The sequence below is a fragment of the Rhineura floridana genome, chromosome 2, assembly GCF_030035675.1.
Source record: "Rhineura floridana isolate rRhiFlo1 chromosome 2, rRhiFlo1.hap2, whole genome shotgun sequence".
NCBI lineage: Eukaryota > Metazoa > Chordata > Lepidosauria > Squamata > Rhineuridae > Rhineura > Rhineura floridana.
In genome coordinates, this window is record NC_084481.1 from 102,839,517 (window position 1) to 102,853,646 (window position 14,130).

The 14,130-nt window shown below is 44.0% G+C and overlaps 1 protein-coding gene and 1 long non-coding RNA gene across 2 annotated transcripts in view; one reads left to right on the forward strand and one right to left on the reverse strand.

The window, feature by feature from the left end:
- Nucleotides 1-39: 39 nt before the first annotated feature.
- On the reverse strand, nt 40-4,334 carry LOC133376920 (dispanin subfamily A member 2b-like). Its single transcript, XM_061609886.1, has 2 exons — nt 3,922-4,334; nt 40-704 (listed from the first exon to the last, which is right to left on the reverse strand). The coding sequence occupies exons 1-2, from the start codon at nt 4,117-4,119 to the stop codon at nt 522-524; spliced, it is 381 nt and encodes a 126-aa protein (XP_061465870.1). The 5' UTR covers nt 4,120-4,334; the 3' UTR covers nt 40-521.
- Nucleotides 4,335-5,437: 1,103 nt separating this feature from the next.
- LOC133376921 (uncharacterized) overlaps nt 5,438-14,130 on the forward strand; it is a 120,618-nt gene continuing 111,925 nt past the window's right edge. The window contains exons 1-2 of the long non-coding RNA XR_009760579.1: nt 5,438-5,603; nt 8,245-8,341. This is a non-coding gene — a long non-coding RNA (uncharacterized LOC133376921). The remainder of the gene's footprint in view (nt 5,604-8,244; nt 8,342-14,130) is intronic.

Here is a 14,130-nt window from a genome sequence, read left to right on the forward strand (position 1 = left end):
AAACTGCTTTTTACCAAGAAGAAAACAGTTTACACAGAATAAGGACATGTTTTTATTTGCTCAGAATTTTCCCCAGACTTCGTATTTCAATAAAGAAAAATTCCAATACATATCTTGTGAGAAACCTGTGTAATTAGAAGTCAAAACAGAAAAAGTGTTTCAATCCCATGAGCAATAACAACTGGGAAGGCCACAAATCCAGATCTTGGACAGAGAACAAACATTATTCATATAAACAGTGTGTTTCTCGATAAACATTTCAAATTGTACACCAGAATGTGAAGGTGATATCTGAGTCTCTCATCCATCATTGTAGGCAAACAATGACCACACAGCATAGACCTCTACATCTCCAGAAGCGCAAGAAGCACCAGTTGCTCTATAGAATTCCTTTTCTTGCAAGTCAAAAAGCAGGATGGGTAAAATCAGAGAAGAAAGGGCAGCCTCTTTTTTTTTTTAAAGCTATAATACTTCAGAGAATATTCTGGATGCATCATTTCCCACAGAGCCAACTACACACATCAGTGGCGATTCTTCATCTGATTCAATGGTAACTGATACATTTCTGCACCTTTGATAACTATGACAATCACAATTACTATGTAGATGATGCTCAGTATCAGAGCAGCAATATTCAAGCGCTTGGCCTGCTTGCCATAGGTAGCCGCACCTTCAGGATCTCCAATGACTTTACGATCCCTTGACTGAAGGGAGAGAGAGAAGAGAATGAAAAATAAGAATTATGAGAATTAGCAATGGAAACATCTTTGCAATGGCTTCAAATACCTAAAGCTCAAATAGATTTTTCATGGCTACTCCCAAATGATATCACACCCAGAATTTCCTGTTCAGTGCTATCAGCAGCAGTTCTTCCAATTCTAGCCCTAGTTTCATCTTTCTCCATCCATATTCTTTAGCTATTGCTCCTTTCCCCAAATTGGCCCAAGGATGCAACATTATGATTATGCACTTTATATGTCCTATAATAAGTTAGTGGAGTGGGATTCAACCATTGTGTAGTTGCTTGGGGAGCCTCTAAAAATACATTCTAGCTAATTCAGTAACAGCCATCCATCCTCTTCTCTCTCCCCACCACCAAAAAATCACTCACATGGGAAAGCCAAATAAATCGCCAATGCTCTCCTCGACTCATCAAGACAGAGGGTCATCTGATAGATCACCCCCACCCACCCCTCACATGGTACAAAGTGCACTCCTCCCTAGCACTGGCAGCAGCAACAGAGGGACTTTTGGGCATGACTGTTTTTCAGTCCTGTCCTCAGTTGCTTCCTTTGTAAGCACGCATACTCTTGGCTGTACCGCACTCTGGGCTGAATCATAAATATTGCTCTGTTTGTGGGAGGAACGGCTTATGGGTACAACTGTTCCTGACTCACAGCATGACGGCTGTGCTTACAAAGGATCAAAAGACCACCTCTGAGTCTAAGTTGAACTTTTTTTTTAAAGCCACCTTATTTTTTGGTTCTTTAGCATGCATGGCATAAGATTTTCCAATTATAATTTAAGGTAGCATTTTTTCTGGCTTTATCCTAATGCCTTCTCACTTAATTTTAATGTGTCAGGACACTGTTAAAGAGCACAGGAGCAGAATGGTTCTAATTAAAGTCAAGCAGACAAAAACCCACATTTTCTAAACAAAGGTTGTGAGCAGACTAGTCACCTATAGCAAAGTGTTTCCATTGGCCATACCTGGAGAGGCAACAGGTTGATCTGCCAATCAGTTGCGAAATCTGTCTGAAGTGAATTTTTTTTAAAAAAGCACTCAAGCTGATCCCACCAAGTTTTACAGTAAAAAGAGGGGGATTTGACAAGCATTATGTGCCCCTGTTTTCAGAAAAGAGGTGGAGATGCACTGGAACTGGCAGAACAGTAAGTGTGTCTCTACCCAAAGGGAAAAAAATCCAGATCAGCTACACTGTTTTGCCTCATAGATCTCATGTAGCCTTCAAGCTATACAGTGCCACACTTTCCCATTCTAACATATGCCTATTAGCACTATTTCAGTTGCTCAGTTGCTCCCAGACAGACAAGGGACACAGCCTAATTTTATGCTCATTTACTCAGAAGCCCTTTCCACTGAGTACCAGGAACGTTACTCCCTAGCAATGTGCACTTGGTACTTAACACACATTATCCAAATATTTCTGGCAATCCTGTGTCAATATTTGCAGTTGGGAGGACAGAGGCTGAGAGGATGTTGGCTTGGTGTGACTAGCTTCTCTTCTGTTTCATGTTAGTCTGTTTCAATTTTGTTTGTTTAGAAACAGAAACCATTTGCTGCAATAGATAAAAAAACCTGTGTCTATGGTATATAGAAAGATAGATAAGACTTCCAAGTCTTTAAATCCAGCCTCCCCCTTTCTTCAACCCCAACTCCCTCACCCCGCTGCAAGCTGCCAGCCTTTGGCATTTCTGTGCTGGGTGGGGAGGAAAAGAAACCTCTTCTTTGTCTACCTCCTCACCCATCATAGACACCAAGCCTGGGAGAGAGAGGGGGGAAAGTGAGGTGGAAGAGTAAGAGAAAAGATGGGTAGCCTCTTACCATTATTGTCATTGGCCCTGCCCACCATCAGCTCCAGTCTCGCCAAATGCTCCCCCCCCCATTACCCTTGACAGAATGGGGACCTCAGCACAAAAAGCATTCCCTGCCCTTGGAATACAGGAATTACAAATACCCAATATTGTAGATTTGTTTTATATAGTTATTCCATCCTTATTAGGAAACATTTTGAGAAACAACAGCTAATGCAATACTTTACAATGTTGTGTTAAAACACACTTTACCCATTTGAAAAGAAAATACTTCAATTTCCATCCCAAAAATATTTCTTCTATTGGAAAAATATGGTACTGTACTTCCCCCTCACTTTCCCTGGGCCTCATTTCTGGTTCCTTGTAAGCAAGCTCAAGGCTGCATTCTCAAAGCCTTTAGCAGAACAGAGCGCAACAATAAAGAGCAAAGATCACATGGTTGTGTATTATGCACAAGGTTTTTTATACAGAAAGAGGGATCATGAAGACAAGACAGCAATTTGGTTTCACCCCCCTATGTTGGCAAATATTAAGTACAATAGCTAACACCACTTAAAATGCCATTCCTCAATTTTCATCACTAGCTTTTCATGTGTCATCTCCCACCCACCCACCCACCCACCCAAAAACCAAACCCTACACAAAAAATCATGCAACCGAAATCTGTTGGCTTCATGTGCTCCAAAATGCCCCTCACTTTTTGCTACAGCAGACTTATTATGGCTACTACTTCAGAATTTAACAAACAAAAACCATGTTATAAACATGCAGTTATAAATCTACACAACATCCCTCTTTTTACAACTTTGATTATGGCTAAGGTGTGCTAAAGGGTTGCTAACTCCATCTAGTGATCTTGTAACCTTATATTGTCTGGTTCTCACAATAAATAGGGAAATAGATGACATGGGTGAGGGGAATTAAGCTTCTTTTAGAAAGGAGAGGTGGTAGGCAAACATTTTTCAGGAAGGGGCTCATGCCTTTGTAACTGCTGTGTTGTTGTTGTTATGTGCCTTCAAGTCGATTATGACTTATGTAGACCCTATGAATCTGCGACCTCCAAGAGCATCTGTCGTGAACCACCCTGTTCAGTAGGGTTGCCAGGTCCATGGCCTGAGACTGATCCTGTATCTTTAGGAGAAGAGAAAGTCAGCCAAGTGCAGGTGTTCTTGCAACTCTGTAATGGGAAAAACCACAAGGTGGAATTATCCCTTCCCCCTCCACAACTTTTAAAGATACAGAAGACCTCTTGGAGGCCAGGCCTGGCAACCAAGAGGTCTTCTGTATCTCTAAACGTTGGAAAGCAAAGAAGGGCAAAGGGACCAGTTAGTGTAAACTTTCAAACCTTCCCGGGCGCGCCTCACTCACCTTGATGGAGAAGACGAGGGCAGCGAAGCCCAGGCAGCAGGCGTTCAGGAAAGAGAAACTGAACAGCGACCACAGCACGAAGTCCTTCGGCGGTGGGTCTGCATTCTCTCTGGAGTAGGGACAGAGGGGTCGGTCGTGCTCTTTGCCGTCGTAGGGCTGCATGTTGAGGGAAACTGCGTGTGAGGTGGTGGTCTGCATGGCTGACGGCGACCAGCGTGGCTACGGACCGTGCGGCGAAAGCGAGATGAGGCTGCTGAGATGAACCCAGCAAAGTGGGACACCAGTAAGCGTGAAGGCAGATATCAGTCTCGGATTGGACGGGGCGTGTCAGGAGCTTGCAAAGAGCTTCTTGCTGGGGGGAACGTGAGTGTAGGGGCGGTCGGAAACGAAACTCAGAGTGGAGCTAGAGATTTAAAAACTCCGAGTGGACGGCAGTCAAGATTACTTTCTTAATGCGCAGGTAGTCAAAGATAAACCAGAAACAAATTAATTTTATTCAACAAACCTGTTGCAACATCCATCACGTGTTTTTTGTGCATATGGTATTGTAGCTATCTCCCAAAAAATATCTTCCCTTTCCTCTTGGGCTTGGAGTTCCTGCTAGCCTTGTCCTCATTAGTGTGGTTTTCTGGTTTTCACCTAATTTAATCCATATTATATAGGACCTTAATGTACTGTGACAAAAAGCTTGAAAAAGAAAAGTTCACAGCTACAACTCCAAAGCAAAATTAATGTGTCTCTGAACCCCAAAATATATGTGGGGGTACCCCATATCATATATCTCTGTGATTTGGGGGCTCTCCCCATCAAGAACATCAATACATTTATTGATTGCATCAAAATAATTAGGCTTCTGCAACTGAGAGTGCCCACCCCAAAATCTACTCTTAGCCAAGACAAATCGTACATCCCAGGAAAGGGGAGGGTGTCCTCTAAGAGATGCCAGTGCTTCCTACCTGGCCCAGAGTTTCTGCTGGGCACAGGGCACAGATAAGGGCATCTGTGCACAATCAAAATAGACAAAAACATGGAGAAAAATAGGAAACTGGGGTGCCCACCCCAAAATCTGCTTTGGGCCAGGATAATTCATATACCCCAGGAAAGTGGAGGGTGTCCTCTGTGAGCTGCCAGTGCTTCCCAACTGGCCCAGAGTTTCTGCTTGACGCAGGGCATGTATAAGAGCATCTATGCAGAACTAAAATAATGCAGAGTAAGAAGAGAAAAATATGTAATTTGGGGTGACCAAATTACACACTCTAGACCTTGTTTTTGCTACTGAGCATGGGGAAAGTGATCTGGATGTGGGGAGTTTTACAACATTCCCTTTGTCATGGACAGACCACTGCTTGCTGAAGTTTAGACTTTCAGTAACCTCTTCCCTCTGCAAGGGTGGGGGACCTATTAAAATGGTCCACCCCCGGAGACTAATGGATCCTGAAGGTTTTCAAAGGGCTCTGGGGGATTTTCCGGCTGATAGGACTGGCGCTCCTGCTGAAGCCCTGGTCGCTCTGTGGAATACGGAGATGACCCGGGCTGTAAACACGATCGCTCCTGCACGCCCTCTCCTGTGTAGAGCTCATACAGCTCCATGGTATACTCCGGAGCTGAGAGCGATGAAGCAAGATAGGAGGCGGCTTGAGCAGAAATGGAGATGAACTCCCGACGGATACAATTATGCGCTGGTTAGTGCTTCGACTAAACTCTATGTAGGAGCAGTGAAGGCAGCTAAAAAACATCATTTTGCTGCCACTATTAAATCATCTCTTTGCCGCCCAGCGGAGCTCTTTCGAGTTGTCCGGGGGCTTCTCCATTCAAACCCTCCGGACACGGTGGAATCATCGGAGGCCCGCTGTAATCAGTTTGCCGATCACTTCCAGAATAAGATCTCATGTATCCGCCAGGACCTAGACTCTCAAGTTATAGCAGTAGATCCTAGTGAGATGTCTGGAGCACAGTCTTGTCCTGTTTTGTTGGATGAGCTTCAGTTGGTTCAACTCGAGGACGTGGACAAGGTGCTTGGACAGGTATGTGCAACCACTTCGGTACTGGATCCTTGCCCCTCCTGGCTGATAAAAACTAGCAGGAATGGAACAGGTAGCTGGGCCAAGGAAGTGATAAATGCCTCTTTACGAGAGGGAGTGGTCCCGGGCTGTCTGAAAGAGGCAGTGGTGAGACCACTCCTGAAAAAGCCTTCCTTGGACCCAGACAATTTTAACAGCTACAGGCCAGTGGCGAATGTTCCATTCCTGGGCAAGGTCTTGGAACGGGTGGTTGCTGGCCAGCTCCAGGCGCTATTGGATGAAACTGATTATCTAGATCCATTTCAATCGGGTTTTAGGCCCGGTTTTGGCACTGAGACAGCCTTGGTCGCCCTGTACGATGACCTATGTCGGGAAAGAGACAGAGGGAGTGTAACTCTGTTGATTCTCCTTGATCTCTCAGCGGCTTTTGATACCATCGACCATGGTATCCTTCTGGAGAGGCTCGCGGAGTTGGGAGTTGGAGGTACTGCTTGGCAATGGTTCCGCTCCTATTGGCGGGTCGTCTCCAGAAGGTAGTGCTTGGGGAACATTGCTCGACACCGCGGGCTCTCCAATATGGGGTCCCGCAGGGGTCAATTTTGTCCCCCCTGCTTTTTAATATCTACATGAAGCCGTTGGGAGAGGTCATCAGGAGTTTTGGAGTGCGTTGTCATCAGTATGCTGATGACACGCAGCTCTACTTCTCCTTTTCATCTTCTTCAGGTGAGGCTGTCGATTTGCTGAACCGTTGCCTGGCCGCGACAATGGACTGGATGAGAGTTAACAAACTGAAGCTCAATCCAGACAAGACTGAGATGCTGTTGGTGGACGGGTTCTCTGATCGGATGGTGGATATATACCCTGTCCTGGACGGGGTTACACTCCCCCTAAAGGACCGGGTTCGTAGTCTGGGAGTCTTTTTAGACTCTTCCCTCTCACTTGAGGCTCAAGTAGCCTCGGTGGTTAGGAATGCGTTTTACCAACTTCGGTTGGTAGCCCAGCTACGTCCCTATTTGAGTAAAGAGGACCTTACATCAGTGGTACATGCTCTGTACCTCATGTACAAACCTCACGTTTGGATTACTGTAATGCGCTTTACGTAGGGCTACCTTTGAAGACAGTTCGGAAGCTACAACTAGTGCAAAATGCGGCGGCCAGATTGCTGACAAGGACCAAGCGGTCCGAGCATATAACACCTGTTCTGGCCAGCTTGCACTGGTTGCCAATATGTTTCCGGGCTAGATTCAAAGTGTTGGTATTAACCTATAAAGCCTTATACGGTGCGGGACCACGATACCTTGCGGAACGCCTCTTCCGATATGAACCGGCCCGTGCACTACGTTCTGCTACGAAGGCCCTCCTCCGGGTTCCAACTCACAGGGAGGCCCGGAGGGTGATGACAAGATCTAGGGCCTTCTCAGTGGTGGCCCCCGAACTATGGAACAGGCTCCCCGAGGAAGTACGCCTGGCGCCGACTCTGCTCTCCTTCCGGCGCCAGGTCAAAACCTTCCTATTCTCTGAAGCATTTTAAGTTACAACTGATTTACTTTTTAAAATGTTTATTGTATTGGATTGATGATTGTATTTTAGTATTATTTTGTTATTCATTGTATTTTTATGCTATTTTATGTTCACCGCCCAGAGAGCTATTGCTAGTCGGGCGGTATATAAATTTAATAAATAATAATAATAAAATAATAATAATAATAAAAGTCTGCTGTGGGCCATGAAAAATCATTCACCTGAGCAAAGGAGAGAGTGTCCTCAATGAGATGCCACTGCATCCTGCCTGGCATGGATTTTCTTGTGGACGCATGGAACAGATATGGGTATCTATGCATAATAGGCTATGTAGAAAGTATATAAGGAACTGCGGATTCCCACCCCAAAACATGCTTTGGGTACTAGAAGTCATACACCCATGCATATGGGAAAGGGTTTCCACCCAGTTCAGAGCTTCTTGTGTATGCATGGCACAGACAAGGGCATATATGTATTGGAAAAACAGTGAATATGTAGAAGAAAGAAAATAAGGAACTGGGGTGCCTATCGTAAAAGATTGTTTGGGACACTACAAATCATACTTCTATGCATCTGGGAGAGTGTCTTCTATGAGATGCCATCCATGCATACTTTAGAGTGTCATCTATGAAATTACATCTTCAAGAAATCAGTTTGTTGACCCGTCACGAGTCATTCTGTTACCAACACCAATGCCTTTTAAAAAATAATAATTGAGCTATAACAAGGTAAGCAACAGGGAAGACCAATATAAAAATTAAACTTTTTAAAATTCCACCAGAAATCATAAGCACTGGCCAGAAGCATGGAGTATCATAGAGGACAACCTATCATTTTCTGGGGTGTTTGATTTGTCTTGGCCCAGAGCTGCTTTTGTGGTGAGTACTTTTTGTCTATTTTGGTTGTGCATGGATGCCCTTATACATGCCCTGCATCCAACAGAAGCTCTGGGCCAGGTAGAAAGCACTGGCATCTGGTAGACAACATCCTCCCCTTTCCTGGGGTGTATGATTTGTCCTGGCCCAGTACAGATTTTTGTGTGTGTGTGTGTGGGGAGGGTATCCTCAGTTACTAATTCTTCCTGCATATTTTTGTCTTTGGTTGTGCAGGGATGCCCTTATCCATGCCCTGTGCCCAGCAGAAACTCTAGGCTAGGTGAAAAATGCTGGTATCTACTAGAGGACACCCTCCCCTTTTGTGAGGCATATGATTTGTCCTAGCCCAGTGCAGATTTTTGGGGTGGACACCCTCAGGTGCTTATTTTGTCTACACATTTTTGTCTATTTTGGTTGTGCATAAATGCCCTTATGCATGCCCTGTGCCCAGCAGAAGCTCTGGGCCAGATGGGAAGCACTGGCATCTCATAAAGGACACCCTCCCCTTTCCTGGTATGTATGATTTGTCCTGGTCCAGAGTGGATTTTGGGGTGGGCACCTCCGTTACTTTTTTCTGCATGTTTTTGTGTATTTTGGTTGTGCATGGATGCCCTTGTCTGTGCCCTGTGCCCAGCAGTAGTTCTGGGCCAGAAGTACTGGAAGCAGATTTTGGGGTGGGCACCCTCAATTACTTATTTTTTATGATTTTATGACATCATTATGCATTTATGAGCATTTCAGAAGCCTGATAATTTTGATGCAATAAATTTATTGTTGTTCCTGCCAGGGAGAGTCCCCAGATCATGGAGATATGATACAGGGTACCCCAATATTGGGGTTCAGAGACATGTTAACTTTACTTTGGAGTTGCTGTAGCTGTGATCTTTTCTTTTTTAGTGTTTTGAACTTTCAAGCACATAAAGAAATGGGAACTAGTAACCAACCTCAGTGTTGTAAGTGAAAAATATTTTGGGGAAAAGCTTACTATCCAGTGGAGTCAGCTCTGGGTTTACTAGAATTAAGAAAAGACAAGTTGCAAAAGCAATGAACAAAACTCCCCGCTAGCTTAAGCTACTTTCTTCTCTTCTGAATTAGTGCCGTCAAATTCCGAGCTCTTTGTTTTTTCTCCCAGTCTGTAGGTTTCGAAATGTAATGAAATGTGACTCTAAGCAACAAAATGTATATGTCAACAAGAAAAATGCATAGGGGTGTTGGGGGAGAGGCTGTAGTTGTCGTACAGCATCTGCTTTGCATGCAGAAGGTCCCAGGTTCAATCCCTGGCACCTACAGGTGAAGCCTGGACTGTCCCCTGACTGAAATCCAGGACAGCTGCTGCCAATTGCGTGTAGACAGTCCTGAGCTAGAACGACCAATATGACTCCATATAAGGCAGCTTCCTGTGCAGCAGCGTACTCTGTGCACTTGAGCAAAGATCAATTAGCTTATTTATTTAAGAATTTATATGTTTAACAATTGATATATGCTTAGCAGTTTACATAAAATATAGAATCTACGTTAACATTGCTGACAAAATTCCATTGAGATATACAATGTCAGGATGACCAGAAAAACTGTAAATTTTACATGATATAAAAGTAAATGCAAATAAAATTACAATAAGATAGAAAAACACAATAAAACAACAATAAAATACAATATAGATTAAAAGATGCATACCATGGTACAGTTCTGCATTTTCCTTAGATAAACCCATGTAGGCCTCTGTCTTAGTAGGGTGGCAAGAATCAAAACAAGGACTGGGCTCCTGCACCCTTAATAACTGTGTAGAAGATAGGATTTCAGGTTGCATAACAAGCTAAATCTGCTGAAATTCATCTTCTGCACATCTGTTAAAGGTGAAGGAGCACTGTGCTCTTTTGTGTCTGCTCATTTTATACATCATCCACATGATGTCATTGGCATCAAATGTGTTTTAGCCCATTTCATATGGATTTGTCCTTTATGCAGAAAATCCAATAAGCTTTTTTAAAACTTGCCAACAATCAATATGTGATATCTGAATGATCATTTGCAATATTAAGCCCCCATGTGGAAGCACCCTTAGAAGGAGGGTAAGTGATGGAAAACGTATTTAACAATAAAAATGCTACAATAACCTAAGGGGTTTTGTTCAATTAATAAATAATACAAAACTCATAAGTAGAAAATATAAATCCCTACAGTATAAACATTTCAACAACTAAGGGGGGTATTTAGGTATGCCCTTGACACACACAAGAACATTCATTTAAAACTGATTAATTTAAAAGATATATCTAAAGGCTGTTTGCAAGTTAGTACTGGTCTAGCAAAGTTCAGAATTTTCTTCAATTATTTGGGAGCAGTAACCTATGCAGAGGATGCAAAATTGAAGAGAATGCAAATACTCTAAATAAAGGTTTCCCAACCTGTGGATCACAACCCACAAATAGGTTGTGGGCTTTATCAGTAAACCCAAAATTATTATTGCTTTTAATCCTTAACTGGTGAATACTTTTTACGTTTTGTTGGCATATTATAAAGCTGTGTTGTCACTTGTAACTGAATGTTGGAAAGGCTTGAGTCTTACCATTTGGGTACCATTGTCTGGGGGCAGATCCTGTGACAGTTTGCTACAAGACAGCCCCTGCTCGTTAGAGGTGAATTGTAATAGTCACTTAAAACAACTCCCTGTGTTTTTGTGGCAAACACAACCTTGTGGCAAACTGCCACTGGATCTGTTGACAGGTTAGCTAATGGTTAAGCCAAGGGTGATTTGAAGTTTGCTTAGTCAAAATTTGTCCACTGCTCTTCTGCTGAAGAAACAGAGACAGTAGAGGGAAGTCACTCTGATGTCACAAAGGTGTCTTTGTACAAAAGGAACAACTTGTTGAACCATCAAGTGACAGGAGCCTCAAAGATAATTTTTTGGAAGTGTGGTTATCTTAATTTTGATTTCATGTTACCAAATTGCTCAATTACTCAGTTACCACTGAGTATCTTGAGCTTGCTGATGAAGCATTCTCTGTGCTGTTGCCATTTGGTAGTACATATCTAACATAGAAAGGCAGGTTTTTCAGCAATGACTGATCTGAAGACAAAATGTGGTAGCAGGCTATGTGTCAAGAATGATCTGAGACTATACTGTAACTGACAACCATCAAAGCCCGCATTGACCTACTTGCTGGCAAAAACAAGCTCAGCAGTCCCATTGATACAGCCAAAATAGATTTTATTTTGAATAAAACTATTTAAAATACTCAGTTCGTTATATCTAACACTGCCTGTGTAACCTTATGTTTTTAGAATAAATGTTTATAGTTTATGAAGCAATATCCTGCAATCTGATGACTGGTGCCCTTGAAAAAATGAAATGGACTGCCTTCAAATTGATTCTGACTTATGACGACCCTATGAATAGGGTTTTCATGGTAAGCGGTATTCAGAGGGGGTTTACCATTGCCTTCCTCTGATGCTAAGAGGCAATGACTGGCCCAAGGTCACCCAGTGACCTTCATGGCTATGTGGGGATTCAAACCCTGGTCTCCCAGGTCGTAGTCCAATACTCTAACCACTATTAAATTCCCATAAAAAATACATAATTTTGTAAGTAATATAGATATTACAGCAAATTAAGTTAATATTTGCTTGATGCCTTCTCAAGTAATGGTTATAAAATAGGCAAACTTGCAGTTAAAATGCATGAATCTGATGGCTGCCAAAAACCTTAGAAAATAGGCTAGGTGACAATTTATTTATTTATTAAACTTGTATACCCCCCCCCCCATAGCCGAAGCTCTCTGGGCGGTTTACAACAACTAAAAACAAATACAATTTAAAATACATCTTTTAAAAACAATTTAAAACACAATTTAAAAATTTAAAACAATATAGAACACATGCTAAAATGCCTGGGAGAAGAGGAAAGTCTTGACCTGGCACTGAAAAGATAACAGTGTTGGCGCCAGGCGCACCTAGTCAGAAAAATGATTCCATAATTTGGGGGCCACCACTGAGAAGGCCCTCTCCCTTGTTGCCATTCTCCGAGCTTCCCTCAGAGTAGGCACCTGGAGGAGGGTCTTTGATCTTGAACGTAGTGTACGGGTGGGTTCATATCGGGAGAGGCGTTCCATCAGGTATTGTGGTCCCAAGCCATGTAAGGCTTTATAGGTCAATACCAGCACCTTGAATCGAGCTTGGAAACATAGAGGCAGCCAGTGCAAGCGGGCCAGAATCGGTTTTATATGTTCGGACCGTCTGGTCCCTGTTACCAATCTGGCCGCTGCATTTTGCACAAGCTGCAGTTTCCGAACCATCTTCAAAGGCAGCCCCACGTAAAGTGCATTGCAGTAATCTAATTTAGAGGTTACCAGAGCATGGACAACTGAAGCCAGGTTATCTCTGTCCAGATAGGGACGTAGTAGGGACGTACTAGCTCTCAGATTGTGTGTGTGGAGGGTGAATCTGTAGTTAAAGCTTTTCATCTGTTCTTGATAAAAGTTTGCACCTACCCCCTCCATTTTAAACCTATGCACAATGATTGCAAACACACATCTATCTTCATAGGCAACATGAAGGCGATCTCACAGGGAGCTCTCCTTAAAACATTATTTCCTGAACCTACCTCTCAAACACCCTTTCTCTTTCTTCCCTAAAGACTGTCATGAGCGAGCCTTCCTCTGATAATATTTGGTTTCATTCCCCAGAGCCCTGCAGGGGAAAAAACATATTCCCAGGGCGACAGATAAATTTTGGGATAACAGCATTAACCCTTGTTATATATCTGGCACCCTCTGACTACAGGACTACAGTAGTTTAGACACTGAAAGCCTATTTTGAGAGAGAGAGAGAGAGAGAGAGAGAGAGGACAGCCCAGCCCAGCGAATCTGGGCGAAATCTTTGCCTCTTGTTTCTTTTGTTTGTACAGGGCTCCTCCTGGTTTGTTTTACTTCATTCTGGGCTGTCAGAGGAATTCTCTCTCTGGCACAACCGACAGTTCTCTCCTAGGATCTAGGGCAATGCACGTCACTTTAATTGAGGATAAAAAGACACACACCAGTGAGAGATGCACAGATCGGCTTGTCTGATATCGCTAGCCCCACATGTTCACCCAGGAGCCCCAGCTCAGGCTGAAGTAGGCTTGCTTGGGTCTCGCCTCCTGGAAGTGACACTCGCAAAGAGTTTGGAGGGAACTTCTTGCTCTCCGCGGGCGCCTTGTGGGGAAGCAGCCGCTGGGGGCACAGGGAAGTGGCGGGGCACGCACAGCCACCCTCTCCGCCAGGGTCCTCCTCCTCTCCTTCAGCTCCTTCTGGCGAAGGGCAGCGGGCGGCGCGGCACCAACCCTAGTGATGCCACTGCTCACCAGGAAGAGAGTGCGTGTTAGTTCCATTTTAGCTGCAACAAAGAATTAGCTGCAACAAAGAGCCTGGCGGTGCTGGGGGGGGGGGCTCATGGTGTCACCCCCGTCTTGGGATGTCACCCGGTGCGGCCCGCACCTGCCGCACCGCCCCAGTGATGCCCCTGCCTCCGGCTGCTGCTACTTAATGCTAGGTCCATTACTCAAAAGACTCTCCTCATCCATGATATGATCCTGGATGAGAGGGCAGATTTGTCTTGCATCATGGAGACCTGGTTGGATGAGGCGGCGGGTCCTATTTTAGCAGCCTCATGCCTAGCCGGATTCCTGTTTGCACAACAGCCGAGGAGTAGGGGTCGGGGTGGTGGTGTGGCAGTTATTTACCATAGCTCCCTGTTTTTGTCCAGGTTCCCCCTTTGTGAGACTAAGATTGTGGATTGCCTTTATTGGCATCTGG